Source organism: Dipodomys spectabilis, unplaced genomic scaffold, assembly GCF_019054845.1.
Source record: "Dipodomys spectabilis isolate Male_0828 unplaced genomic scaffold, ASM1905484v1 ptg000125l, whole genome shotgun sequence".
NCBI lineage: Eukaryota > Metazoa > Chordata > Mammalia > Rodentia > Heteromyidae > Dipodomys > Dipodomys spectabilis.
Genome location: NW_024870802.1, coordinates 16522767 through 16536629, shown reverse-complemented (window position 1 = coordinate 16536629; position 13863 = coordinate 16522767). Strand labels below are relative to the sequence as shown.

The 13863-nt window shown below is 39.7% G+C and overlaps 1 protein-coding gene across 5 annotated transcripts in view; it reads left to right on the top strand.

Moving 5' to 3' along the window:
• The window catches only part of Entpd1 (ectonucleoside triphosphate diphosphohydrolase 1), an 81558-nt gene that overhangs the window by 42247 nt on the left and 25448 nt on the right, over window positions 1-13863 (top strand). For 4 of the 5 annotated variants that reach the window (XM_042689414.1, XM_042689416.1, XM_042689413.1 and 1 more), the window contains exons 2-4: window positions 2450-2577; window positions 9116-9233; window positions 12035-12185. In XM_042689414.1, coding sequence (XP_042545348.1) covers window positions 2450-2577; window positions 9116-9233; window positions 12035-12185 — 397 coding nt within the window. The remainder of the gene's footprint in view (window positions 1-2449; window positions 2578-9115; window positions 9234-12034; window positions 12186-13863) is intronic. The other variant, XM_042689418.1, reaches the window with a different exon arrangement.

Genomic DNA, 13863 nt, shown 5'->3' with positions numbered 1-13863 from the left:
TTATAATAAAGAATTTGAAAATTATGAATGTACATTCCTATACATTCTTTTTTGTATCAGATCTTGAATAAGAAATAGAATAAAGTGAACAGGCAGAAGGACTAACAGGTTTTAAACTACTTTTGATGGCTTATATTAAAAAAAGGAAACTTTGATTGTAATTGATTAGTGTTACATGTTACAGCATAGTTGTCTGCCATAGTGTTAACACGAGGGTTTTTGTATTAATGCTGTGTGCTACTCAAGCCTGCCAAAATGTAATTACACAATCACTATTCTGCTGTTGCCATCACAAAAGCGATGTAATGACTTTGTTAAGAGCTTCTTAGGGCATAATTTTTTCAGTAAATACAAGTATGAAAGATGAAATAAAATTATGAAAGACGACTATATTCTGGAAATGCAAATGTGGAAAAATGTATACCCTACTGCTTAGTGATCATAAGGAGTTAGCAAATATTTTCATTAGGAGAAGGAAGGAACAATTATAGTTCCATCAAGCTAGTTCCCAACTTAGGACCTTTGAAGTTTCTAGTCCACCTTTCTGGATATGTTTCTACTCTTTCTCACCTTTCTTCTTATCATCCAGGTCTTATCACCAATGTCACCTATCCTGACATTTTTCTTAGTCTAATTCCCTTTTCCCATATCCTTAGCTCTGCTGCACTTGCTTTATAACTATTCCTTGGCCTTAATTTTTTCTTAGCCCTTATCATGATCTGAAATCACTTGCTCATGTACTACTTTTCTGGTTTATCTGTCTCCCTAACTGAATTGTAAACTCATGGCCCATGATACTTTAAGTTCTCATAGACTCTAAGTTCTCATAGACTCTATTTACCCATTGTGGAAACAATCACTGGTGAGAACAGGATGTTACACTGATGATAAATTAGGTCCATCCCTAAGCTTGGGGGGAAATCAGATGTCTGAACAAAATGGAAGTCATTTTGGAAGGCAAAGGGGGAAAGGGCACAAGTGTTGTATATTTCATTGGCCCTTCTTCATTTGGGAGCAATAGATAACATATCACTAAAATGACTTTTCCTTTTTTGTTCTTTTTTGCTAGTCCTGAGGCTTTTACTCAGGGCCTGGGCACTTGTCCCTGAGCTTCTTTTGCTCAAGGCTAGCACTCTACCACTTGAGCCACAGCACCACCTCTGGCTTCTTCTGTGTATGTGGTACTGAGGAATTGACCCCAGGGCTTCATGCATGCGAGGCAAGTATTCTACCACTAAGCCACATTCCCAGCCTGGTAATAAGACATTTTATCCTCATGTTTTTATTATTTGATCTGCTGGTAAAGACTGCTTCAAGATTCTGGGGATTGATGATAACTGGAGACTTAAACAATTATAGTCTTCTGAATAAATTGCAAGCTTTTGCTTAAGAGCATGAGGAAAAATCCCTAATTTCATCATCTGCCCTTAGCCAGGTACTGCAGACCAGGAAAAATTGGAGGAGAGACTTGGGGGTCCTCTTTCAGCTTCTTTAATCCCATCCTGTGTACTTAGTGAAGACTATTCTGAAGAACCCATCTAGTTTCTATATGCTTCTTGCTTATGTTATCCTATCTTTCTTCCTCAAAACTTAAGAAGTTTGAGGGGCTGGGGGTTTAGCTCAGGGGAAGAGCTCCTGCCTGGCGAGAGCAAGGCCCTGAGTTTGGTCCTCAGCTCTGGGAAAAAAAAAAAGAAAAAAAACTTAAGAAGTTTGAGGATAATTTGGGAGGTGAATGAGGAAGAGTTTAAGATGTCAGAGTGGCAAAAATGGTGTAACCACTCAATTTCCTGTTTACTTTCTCTCTATGATCTGTTTCAATCAAGCTAACTTCTCAATAGTTCTCTCCAGGAGTTTTTCTTTCCCTTGACAGGGTGGGACTAAGGGCAGAAAAGATAATATAAATGGTGTCCTGAAATAGTCATAGTTCCTCAGGTTCTAGTCCATTACCAATAGTTTACTAACATGTAAGGGTGGTTGAAATGCAAAAGGTATTATCAAGCCAGAAAATGTCATGAAGTAGTAGGATTTGGTGTTTTATGAATATACCTGATACTTTTAAGAATATTAAATATTCTATGGTAAGTTTTTTTAAATGAGGTTAATCCTGGTTGTTGTGTTACTTGTATCTTTGATAGATTTACATTACCTACTAAACAAATACCCAATTTGAGAGACTTCCCTTTTGTTCCATATCTGATCAGTGGCCTAATTTTGTCCATTCTCCTTTGTAAAACTGACACAGTCTGGACCTTTATCACAGTACGAACAAATCCTTTTGTTCTTGAGTGATTTCCAGATTGCTTTGCAAGTGCCCCACAGATAAAGATTGGCCTTTTAAAAAGTGTTTCTGGTGTCACCAAATAGCTATCACAAAACCAGACATAAAAGTGAGGAAAGTCATTGTTTATCGATTTCCTGTTGATTATTTGTCTTTTGATTTTGGTTTTAGATTCTGAATTGAAGAAATTTTGCTCCAAAAACATCCTGGTCATCCTTGGTTTCTCCTCTATCATAGCTGTGATAGCGTTGATTGCTGTGGGGATGACCCAGAACAAACCATTGCCAGAAAATGTTAAGGCAAGTCAAATCCTATGTGCCCTCAAGTAGCCTCCCTTCTACTTTCATGTTTTAAAAACTCTAGATTCCATAATGAGAACACATGTAATATTTATGCTTCTGAACCTGGCTTATTTCACTTACCATGATCTTCAGTACCATCCATTTTCACTCCATTGTAAACACGCCAATTTAAAATGTCATTGAAATGACAAGAAACCTTTCTTTAAGTGCTCAGATGATGCCAATATACTAATGAGCACATATGGACATGTGGGTAGTGATATACCCAGATATTATCCTAACTAGGAGGTCATGGCACATATGTATAGAAATACGTTCTCTTGTTTCTGTAAGAGTAGAAAGATGCATGTGTATGCCAGACTTGTGAAACTTTTCCCACACACTCAAATCACTTGCTGTGTAGAAGAGCCATGGGTTTATATTGATGTCCTTTTGTCACACAAGTTCAACCCAGTGGGCTATGTACAGCTATGTACAGTCTTGTCAGAACAGAGCTGATTCTGTTACATTGTCCGTGTTCTCTTTCCATTCGCTGTTGAGTGCTTTTGGTTCTCTTGGCAAAACTTCACTCACAATGGAAGCCTCATGACATCTTGGTTTTGCTATTTGTTTATCAGCTCCAAAAGCACACCATTGCTTTCTTGATTTGACCTTTTTGCATATTTGGTATTGCATCATTGGAAAGCAGGCCTGCCTAGAAGGCAAAACCCATGACACACTTGAGCTCTGTGTTCCCAGTGAATACTGTGGTCGTGGGTGGCTTTCCTTCATTCATCAAGTCTGTTCTGTGTTGTTAAGTTGCCCTGGCAAAATGGAACAGGGTCTTCAGTGTGAGTGCATGAAGAGCAGCCATAGGTGTTAAAGTGAATCTTTATAGCAATATCACCAACTTATTTTACACAAAGGTAACTTTATACATGAAAAGTAGCCATTTGTCAAAGTTACACTGTAATTTTAGTAAGATTTCTGAATTATATTGGAATGAACTATTGGATACTACAGACAGAACATTTCCATTACTGTGGAAAGTTCTATTGGACATTGTTGCTCTCCAGTATTATTAAAAATATCTCTGAAGTGATTCAAAACTAAATTGAATGACTAATCCATATCATGAAAAATTTTACAAAATCTAAAATGAGGGACAAAAACGGAAACTTCTTTATTGTTAAGGTTTGTAAATTAGTACCCTGATCATCCTACATATCATGGGGATAAATGTAGAGCTGTTACTCAGGGGCTCTGTTTCAGGGGGTGCTTCCAGAATTTCTCCTATGGATAGTCAAATCTGTGGATGCTCAAGTGCCTTCTATAACATGGGGTATCATCTGCATAGTACTCATTTACTCTAGTGCCTTATGTGGAACAGACCCATTCAGCAAAGCCTATTCTAGTGTGTCCTGTGCATGAAAGCAGAGCCTTTATGTCCTAAACAACCCCAACTGGCCTCACCTCCCAACATGATTGCATTGGGGATTAAGTTTTCAACACGTGAGTATTGGAAGAGGAAGCATTCAAACCATAGTCTTACCACTACTTTATACTAGACTGTAAATTCTAACCTGTTAGGATGGGATTAGGAATCATATAGTTCTACTCTTTCCCATTCATTCATTCCTTCTTTGTGCCTAAGTAGACCTACCCTCAGATAGCTTACACTCTTAACAGAGAATATAGAATATGGAACTTAAAGAGTCATTATAATATATAATTACACCATGTAGTCAGTTATTTCCTTAGAGGAAAAATATAGGCATTCTAATGAACTCCTCATGTGAAGGGATTAGAGAAGTCCAGGATCCCAGGAAAAGGAGTTTCTAGACAAAGGCCTAGAACAGAAGCTGTGTGACCTGATAATTGAAAACAGCTTATGCAGCACTGGAGTTGTTTTCTGAATGAAGAGACTCATATGAGAAGGTTAAATGTCCTACCTCTTGCAGAGACATAAGCAGGCCACCTGACATTCCAGTTTTCTCTTTCTCCACGTCTAAGAGACCTATCCAGAAGGCTGGCACTCTGACATTCATGCAGGTAGAATTACTTCCATCCTAGGGGGCATCTGCTCTGAGTCCATATATACTCCATATAAGAGCCTGTATCTCCGGTCTTCACAAGGGACCCTGCACTTGTGGGCACTCCTGCCAAAAAGATCATTTCTACTGTTCTCTCTTCCAGACCACTTCCTTTCCTGTGGCATAGCTTGTGGAGCTCTATTATGGTCAGTAAATCACATGTACCATTCCGAACTAGCTTAGGACAAAATTGCATGTACTGTAAGATGACAGTATTTTTAAAAGACTACAAGAAAATATGTAAACAATAGCTTAGTATTTTATTAATAATAAAATGCCCAGGTAGAATCTTAAACATCATTCTCCCTCTATCTTTTGTGTAATGTTTAATAAACTTTTAGCTCTTAGAATACAAAATCATATTGAAATGATAATATTAAGGGAATATCAGATCTCTTCCCCACACTTGAATCTTAATCTTTGATTTTTCTTTAATATGAAGGGCATATCACTTTTCAAAACGCTTTAAAATGAGGTTCAGAGAAACACTGGGTTTCTTCATTGCAGACTTCTCTAAGGTATTCACTAGGTAGTGGATGGTAAATCCAGAAAGCAGTAAAAGCAGGAACATCTCCCAAATAACAACTGCTGCTGCTCCTCCTCCTACTACTTCTCATCTTCCTCCCTCCTTTTTTTTTTCTCCTACTTCTTCTTTCAGTACTTGAGTCTGAATTCAGAGAATTGTTCTGCTCTACCATGTAGTTGACTCACACCATCAGCTTCCCTCCCCCACATATTTTGCTTTATTTTTTCAGATAAAATTTCTTGTTTTTGCCTAAGCCAACTTCTGACCAAAATCCTCCTGTCATAGATGAAATTACATGTGTACTCTACTACACTTAGCTTATTGATTGAGATGGGATCTTGCTAACGTTTTGCCTGGGATGTCCTCAAACCATGATCCCTCTGTATCTTTTCCTCCCAAGTAGTTAAGATTTTCAACTCCCCCACCTTTTTGGATGGTTTATTTTTTGCTTTCTGGAACCTCTGCTGGAAGAATGCTGTATGCTGGAAAGAGAACAAAATAATAGGCTCTCTGGGCTTTAGGTGCACTTTGTAGCCATGGAAGGCAGACTCTTCAATCAGACTAAAAACTTAAAAAAGTCTATGACACAACTAAACAGATTAGGTTTCTGGTATGTTGTCACAGAAGGAGAAATGTCCTAATTCTTGCACTGAAAGGCCCTCTACTTCCTTCCTAGATACTTGCACACAAAATGTAGCAAACTTTCTACTACCTCAGTGTGTGAGTGAGGCCCAGTAAAGCAGGCTGATGGAAGCAGGGCTGGTTCCTTGGCTCTGCTGGAAGGGTGGCTTTCATGGCAACAAAGCAATAGAACAAAGTTAGAATAGAACGTCCTGGTTCCAGATAAAGGCTGCATGCTGCTGCCGACTTGCTTTTATTGTAGCTACTGTGGTTGAAACAGTTTCTGGCAGGAAGAATTCAGGGGTGGCACTAGGGAACAATAGAGTTTTCTACTGGGTAACCCTGAAGGCTGTTCCTGCATCCTGGGAGGTTTCCCACTGATCCAGAGGCTGCACACGTCCATCAGCATCTCTCACTGCCCACAGTAGCACCACATCTGCCATTTCTTGGATTCCTTCCATTGCAAGCTAGCTGCAGAGCAGTCCGGCTTACTTCTTTGCTGTGCCCAAAGCAAATATGGAGGTCATTTTCTTTCCAAGGGTATGGTGCCAGTTACTAGAGAGACTCCTGCTGTGCACATCAAGGCAAGGAATGCTGAGAGGTCATGGAGGGTCAAAGGTCCTCAGGAGCTCTGCACAGTGATACTTCCTGGGTGTTAGTGAAATGTGCACACTACCTTTAGCTGTTACTACTAATGGTCAAGGGAGGTCTCTTAAGTCTTCTTGTCTTTTCTCCCTGGAGGTTATTAGGTCTTATTAAATTATAAAAGGGGTTATTGTGACTTATTAGATTATAAGACAATGTATATCATCTATATCACAATATTTATCATAATATACATATATACAATAGGCAAATTAAGTATTTTCAGGTGGCAGATCACACTTTGAAGTGTGCAGCTCAAATGTGCAGCCAAGTGTGTCAGTTGGCTCACATTTCAGAAGTGCCTCTTCTTTTGCTTGCTTTTTGCTCTCCCCCCACTTCCCTCATGTTTTCTCTACTATAGAGATGATTAAAAATGGCATATGCCACCAAATTATCACAAGCCCGTGCAAATGCCACTAATCAACCATAGCATTTTCCTTCCAGTAAGCTCAAGAATATAAGCAAATACATATGATTTGACTTAAAAAATGAGCACTTGGACAATCTATTCCTGGTAGATATTCAATGAAGACCTAAAGATATTTCCACTAAATGAAATATACAAGAATATTCCTGACAGCTATATTCACAATAGCCCCAATTAGAAACAACCCAAAAGTACATCAGCAGTAAACTGGGTAAGAATACAGTGCATGCATATAATGAGATACTCACAGCAATGGAAAAGGATGAGCCATATAGTTCATAGGCATAGAATGAAAGAAATGAGACTTAAAGGAGTCACACCCCAAGAGTCCACTTTTTTGCAGTTCAGAAACAGGCAAAACTCATCCATGGTGATAGAAATCAACATGGTGGTTACTTTTGGGGTATCAGTAAGCCTGGTGGAGGCTAGAAAAATGTTCTAAAGAGCATCAATTCTAAAACCCTTGCCTAGCCCTTGTTGTTGTGTTTCTGGGTACTAGGTTTTCAACATGAGGTCTTGAGTCTGACCCTGATTCACATATATACTAGATATACTAGCTGTATATCTTGCATGAATTAACCTTTTTGTAGCTCCTCACTTATACAGAAAGGATAAAGATAGCATCTACTTTTTTGTATGTTTTTTATTGTAAAAATGCTATAGAGGGGTTACAGTTACATGAGCAAGGTAATGAGTGTATGTCCTATTGAGCATTGTTGCCTTCTCCTTTGTTTTCCCCCTACCATCCCTTCCGACCCACCTCCACAACTACCCATTCCTCACCACTGAAGTTGTAAAGTTCATTTTCAACATAGTGTAGCATCTACTTTATAACTGTTCTTCATGCCATTTGTCTTCTCCTTCCTTCTGAGTCCTTTGATCTCCTCCACTCTTACAGATCTGAAAACACAACATTTACATATCTGTCCAAATATACTGGATACATTTTAAAGTTATATTTTAATTTAAAAGCAAATATACTTAGAATTTTCTATCTCTCTTTTTTTTTTGGGGGGGGGGTCTGGTCGTAGGGCCTGAACTCTGGGCCTGGGCGCTGTCCCTCAGCTCTTCAGCTCAAGGCTAGCGCTCTACCACTTGAGCCACAGCACCACTTCCGGCTTTTTTCTTTTTGCTTATGTGGTGCTGAGGAATCGAACCCAGGGCCTCGAGCATGCAAGGCAAGCGCTCTACCACTGAGCCACCTTCCCAGCCCCTTTTCTATCTCTCTTTAAAACATAACTTCAGTCCTGTCCAGGGTAAGAGGATTAGTGGAAGTGGGTAGGACAGAGCGGGAAGGATGATTAATACAACCCAAATACTATATGAATATGTGTGAAATGTTACAGTGGAACTTGTTGGCTGGATAGAAAAACAAGGGATGAGGGAGAGTGACAGAAGTGGTAAGCAATGCCTTGCATGCATGAGGCCCTGGGTTCGATTCCTCAGCACCACATAAGCAAAAAGAAAAAAGCCGGAAATGGCGCTGTGGCTCAAGCGGTAGAGTGCTAGCCTTGAGCTGAAGAGCTGAGGGACAGCGCCCAGGCCCAGAGTTGAGGCCCCATGACCGTACCCCCCCCAAAAAAAAAAACAAAAAAGAAGTGGTAAGCAAACCATGATACATTGTATGTATAAATGAACATGTCAAAATGAAATGCCTTTGTACAACTACTTGACACTAGTAAACAAAAACCCCAAACCCTCACAATTCTATACTTACTCGCTGAAGATATTTATATGCCTACATGGCCCTCAGTGGATTAACTTAGTGGTCCCCAAACTTGTCTGCACATTAGAATTGTATGGAAAAAAAGAATTCCAAAGCTGAGGCCATATTACATCAGAGGGATGGAATATTGGCTTCAGCCTCTGAAGCTCTCCAGGTGATTCCATTATATAGACAAGTTTGAGAACTACTGAATTAGTTGCTTTCTGTTCTTTCCACGAATGTCTCAACTATTTCAGTGGAGTCTCTGAATCTTCACTGAAGGTTACAGTCCCTTAGGAAGCCTCTATATCCCTGCTGCTCAGGCCTCACCTTGAACATCTCTAGTGTGTAGCTGGAATTAAGAACCCTGTTCTCCAGGGATGCAGCTCCTGGGAGATCTTATGACTAGAGTGACTCCAGTTCCAAACTGACCAATGCTCTTCAATTAAAATGCCTCCCCAATGGCATTCCCTTTCTTTTTCAAGCTGAATATGGAGAAGAATGATGTGATACTGATAAGAGTTTTCTTCTGTCCTCAGTATGGGATTGTGCTGGATGCAGGCTCTTCTCACACAAACTTGTACATCTATAAATGGGCAGCTGAAAAGGAGAATGACACAGGAGTGGTGCGCCAGATAGAAGAATGTAAAGTGAAAGGTAAGATGGGAAGAGGAGGGGTAGACGGAGATCGGGACAACACAAGAGATATTTGGCAAGTAGAACACAAGAGAAAAGGGCGTTCCAGGGACAGGAAGTCAAGTGAGGATCACAGTGTATTTGCTATTGTCATTATCATTATAAAATAATATTGAAATCAGTCCTTGATGATCAAGTCCTTGAAGAATAGGCAAATTAAAAACAGTTATATAGTGGGGAGACTGAAGGTGTATGTAAGTGATAAATACCTACTTAGTATGTATGAGGAACTGGGTCTGATCCTCAGCAACCTGTTCCCCCATACATATACAATAATTGAGTAACTAACTCACATCCACATTTATGTAATGCACTGATTAGGAATTGAATTCAGTTCACCCTCATAATTTCCTACTGAGGTTTGTATTCCTATTTTTTAAAGATGAAGATACCAAAATCGAAAGGTTACATCACTTGGTTAACTTAGTAAGTGATAAAGTTTTAGTTTAAAACAAGGCATGCCCAACTTAAAACCCATATCTGGGTCAGCAGGTCTCAGAAATGGCATCAGAACCACTGGGATTTAAAAACACAAATATTTTACATTTCTGAGTTCACAGATTTGAGGGAGAAGACTGAAAACTTGTATTCCTAACACATTCCCAGGTAATACTAATGCTGCCAAATCCATAGAACTGCTCCTGTCCTCATCTTTGTACTCTAATCTGAAGCTTGGTGAAGTTCTCAAACATCTTCACAGTCTCTATAAGCAAGAACGAGCAGATCACTGATGCTTAGGGATGGGATCTTGGTTTGCAGGAAAGAAACCAAAAATCTGGAAGACTACTGCCTTGTAAGTAGCACCAGAACCAAGCGAAGCATATAGGTTTCCTAACTATATTACAGGCTTCTCACTAATTTGAACCATTGCATTATATCCTGATTGTTTTCCCAGACAATTTTCTTTTCAATTTATAATCCATGGAGGGTTGTTGACACTTTGGTTCTCACCACTCCCCTCCATCAGTACCCCAACTGCACCACCTACATCAAGATAAGGTGCCATATCACTTTAACCTTTGTCTCCCTTCACCTTTTGAGGGAGGAGCCTACTGTTTATTTTCAGTCAGACAGTTAATCCAGATCTCAGAAGGAATTGACTTTTAGTCTAATGGTCTGTGAAGTCTACCCCAATTTTATAACTTAATAGTAGAGAGGAGACAAGAGAAAAAAATCTTCTAAAGAGAAGGCTGATGTTCTTGAAACTCTGCCTTATCAACAGGGAGAAAGCACTTGACTTTCTTAAGGTTTCCGTACTTTATTTCATTGGCCTTTTTAAAATTGATTATCTTCTAATTTTAGAACTCTTCTTTCATCCATTAGATGTCTCTCCTCTGAGACTCAGACCATGTGTACATGAGTGTTCAGACTAATGAAGACAATAGCTTCCCCCCTCAAGAAAAATTGAATACTTAAAGCCAGATTTTCTGAATCAAAACACATGCTTAGAGATAATTTCCTCATTATGATTAATCTGTGAGCAGATAATTATCTGTAAAGGAACCTCACCGTGAAGCATTAATCATGTGATATTTATCTTAGTGTGAGAGAAAAATGTTGAGTGCTGACTTCAAAAAGCTTGCAGAATCTTGGCTCCAATCTTTCCCTAGCAACAGTTAGTTTTGCTCTAAAATTGGAATAACAGTCCTATTAGGAAAGCAAGAGATTGGAGTGGAAAAAGTCACTAAGGAGGCATGGCTTCAAATCCTGTTTCTTCTAACAGAGAAAAAAAAAAACTCCACCTCAGAAATTTTAGGACACACTTAGCAACACTTCTGTCTTTTCAGTCTGATGCCCTGAGGAGTCCACTCATTTTGTAACTTAATAAGTAAGAAGGAAGATAAAAGAAAAGCCTATCCAGAAGTCTGATACTCTAAGACTCTGGTCTCATCAATTTGGAGACAATAGTAGCTGGTGCTTATTTTAATTTTTGTTCTAAATATCATCCTTGCTTAAATCTTCTAGTAACTAGTGTTATAAATTAAAAATTTGTGGAAGAATCACCCAAAAGCAATTAATAGAGTAGCTAATGATCTATATGAAAATCTGAGAAACTGTTACACAGTTAAATATAAAATTGTGCCATCTAGTGGAAAAATTACTGAACACCAGACAGACCTAATCCAAAATTTGAAAATTAATAACAATGTTAGGCCCAGTGACTTAACTCTCTAAGTACCACCTCATTCATATATATTTTTTTCCTTGTATTTTCTTAGTAAATATAATATTTTTCTCTAATATTGTCAATGTATGTCCTATATTTTTTTTGTAATAGTACTAGGACTTGAACTTTGGACCTCTTTTACTTAGCTCTTTTGCTTATGTCTGGTGCTCTACAACAAAAGCCATGCCCCCATTTCTGGCTTTTTTTCTTGTTATCTGGAGTTCAGACCCTCTTGGATTTGTCTGCCCAGGCTGGCAAAAACTGCAGTTCTAGATCTCAGCCTCTGAACTCTGTGCTTGGGCACTGTCCCTGTGCTCTTCAGCTCAAGGCAAGCACTCTACTGCTTGTGCCACAGCACCACTTCTGGTTTTCTAGTGGTTTATTGGAGATAAGAGTCTCATGGACTTTCCTGCCCTGGCTTGCTTTGAACTGTGATCCTCAGATCTCAGTCTCCTGAGTAGTTAGGATTACAGGTGTGAGCCATCGGCGCCCGGCTAGATCTAGGCCTCTTGAGTAGATAGTATTATAAGGGTGAGCCACCAAAACCTGGCTTATACTTTAAAAAAAAATTACCACCTTTTATATCTTTCCTTAGGTCCTGGAATCTCAAAATATGTTCAGAAACCAAATGAATTAGACATGTACCTGACTGAATGCATGGAAAAGTCCAAAGAAGTGATCCCAAGTTCTCAACATCAGGATACACCAGTTTATCTGGGAGCCACAGCAGGCATGCGGTTACTCAGGTACAGTAGCATGTAGGGACCAAGAGTGGATACGAGTTAGAGGCAGTGCAACTATGAGAGGACCACATTCCTCCCCCCCCCCCTGCATCCCCCTACTCAAGTTATACACACTCCAAAGTCCATTCCTAGATAGGAAATTTCAGCAGGTGAGCAATACAATACTCTTTAACTCATAGTATGTACAATGGAAAGACTAGGTATCTAAAAAACCCTACCAGTCTCCCCATGGAAAAGTTGAGAAACATTAATCTCTGAGATTTGAGGCTGAAGATTTAGTCAATCAATATCTGGGAGGAAGATGAGTAGAAGAGATCCACAGATGTCCTAAAGCAAATAATCACAGTTTACACATCTTTACTTGTTACCTCTTGGTAGCAGTGTTCTTTGTATACTTGTTCATCCACCCATCCATCCATCCATCCATTCATTGGTTCAATATGTGATGAGCTTCTGCTCTACCCAGAATATGCAGCACAAAAACATGCTTCCCTACAGAATGAATTGTCCTTCAATAGAGGGATGTTTGGAGCTGCTGTGGGAGCTTTTGGCCCTGCCCAGGATGAGAAGCAGCCAGAGAAGGGGATATATGACCTTTATCATGACAGACAAGTTGGAGGGCAAGGAACGAGTGCTACATGCAAACAGACAGCAGTCATCCAGTGACTGCTTTTTATTAAGCACTTGTGAAGTGTCAGGCACTATTGGAAGCACTAGGGATTCAGCAATGAACAAGGCAAATTCCTTGACTTCATGGGGATTGTGTTCAAACGAACGTGCAAAGGCAGGGAAATTAAGGAAACCAAGACACAGTCCAGAGGGCTGTATTTCTGCACAGAGAGGAGATAGAGTAATAGTAGCAACTCATGTTTATTGAGCCTCTGCTACATTTTTTTTTGTCAGTCATGGGGCTTGAACTCTGGGCCTGGGCGCTGTCCCTGAGCTCTTTAGCTCAAGGCAAGCACTCTACCACTTGAGCCACAGTACCACTTCCGGTTTTCTGATGGTTCATGGAGATGAGTCTCAAAGACTTTCCTGTCCTGGCTGGCTTTGAACCACAATACTCAGATCTTCTCTCCTGCATAGCTAGGATTACAGGCATGAGCTACTGGCACCTGGCAACTGCTACATTCTTAACACTGTGCCAAACACTTTAATACATACATACTTGTTTAACCATCATAACAACTCTATAAAGTAAGAGATTTTTTTTGTGTGTTCCATCCTGAGGCTTTAATTCAGAAGCTAGGCACTGTCCCTGAGCTTATTTTGTTCAAGTCTAGCATTCTACCACTTGAGCCACAGCTCTACTTTCCAGCTTTTCTGGTAGTGTATTGGAGATAAGAGTCTTACAGACTTTCCTGCCTGGACTGACTAAAAGATACTATATTCAGCTAGAAAAGGGAGCTGTGGCTTACAGATGAGATTCAATACCTGGCAAGTGGCAGGACCCAAGCTGTGAGTTGGTTTCTGAGAAGACAAGGTTCAAATCACAAATGGCCTTGTGGATGCCAGGATTTGGGGTTTTAACTTGGAGACAATGTGAAGCTATTTAAGGTTGTTACACAATTAGTGTCACTAATAGAGATGTATTAGAGGGGAAGAAAGCTAGCGATAAAGGGAAGGCAGCTAATGGACACCATTCAATGGCAGACAAGAGTTGGCAGGCTGTATTCCCTCA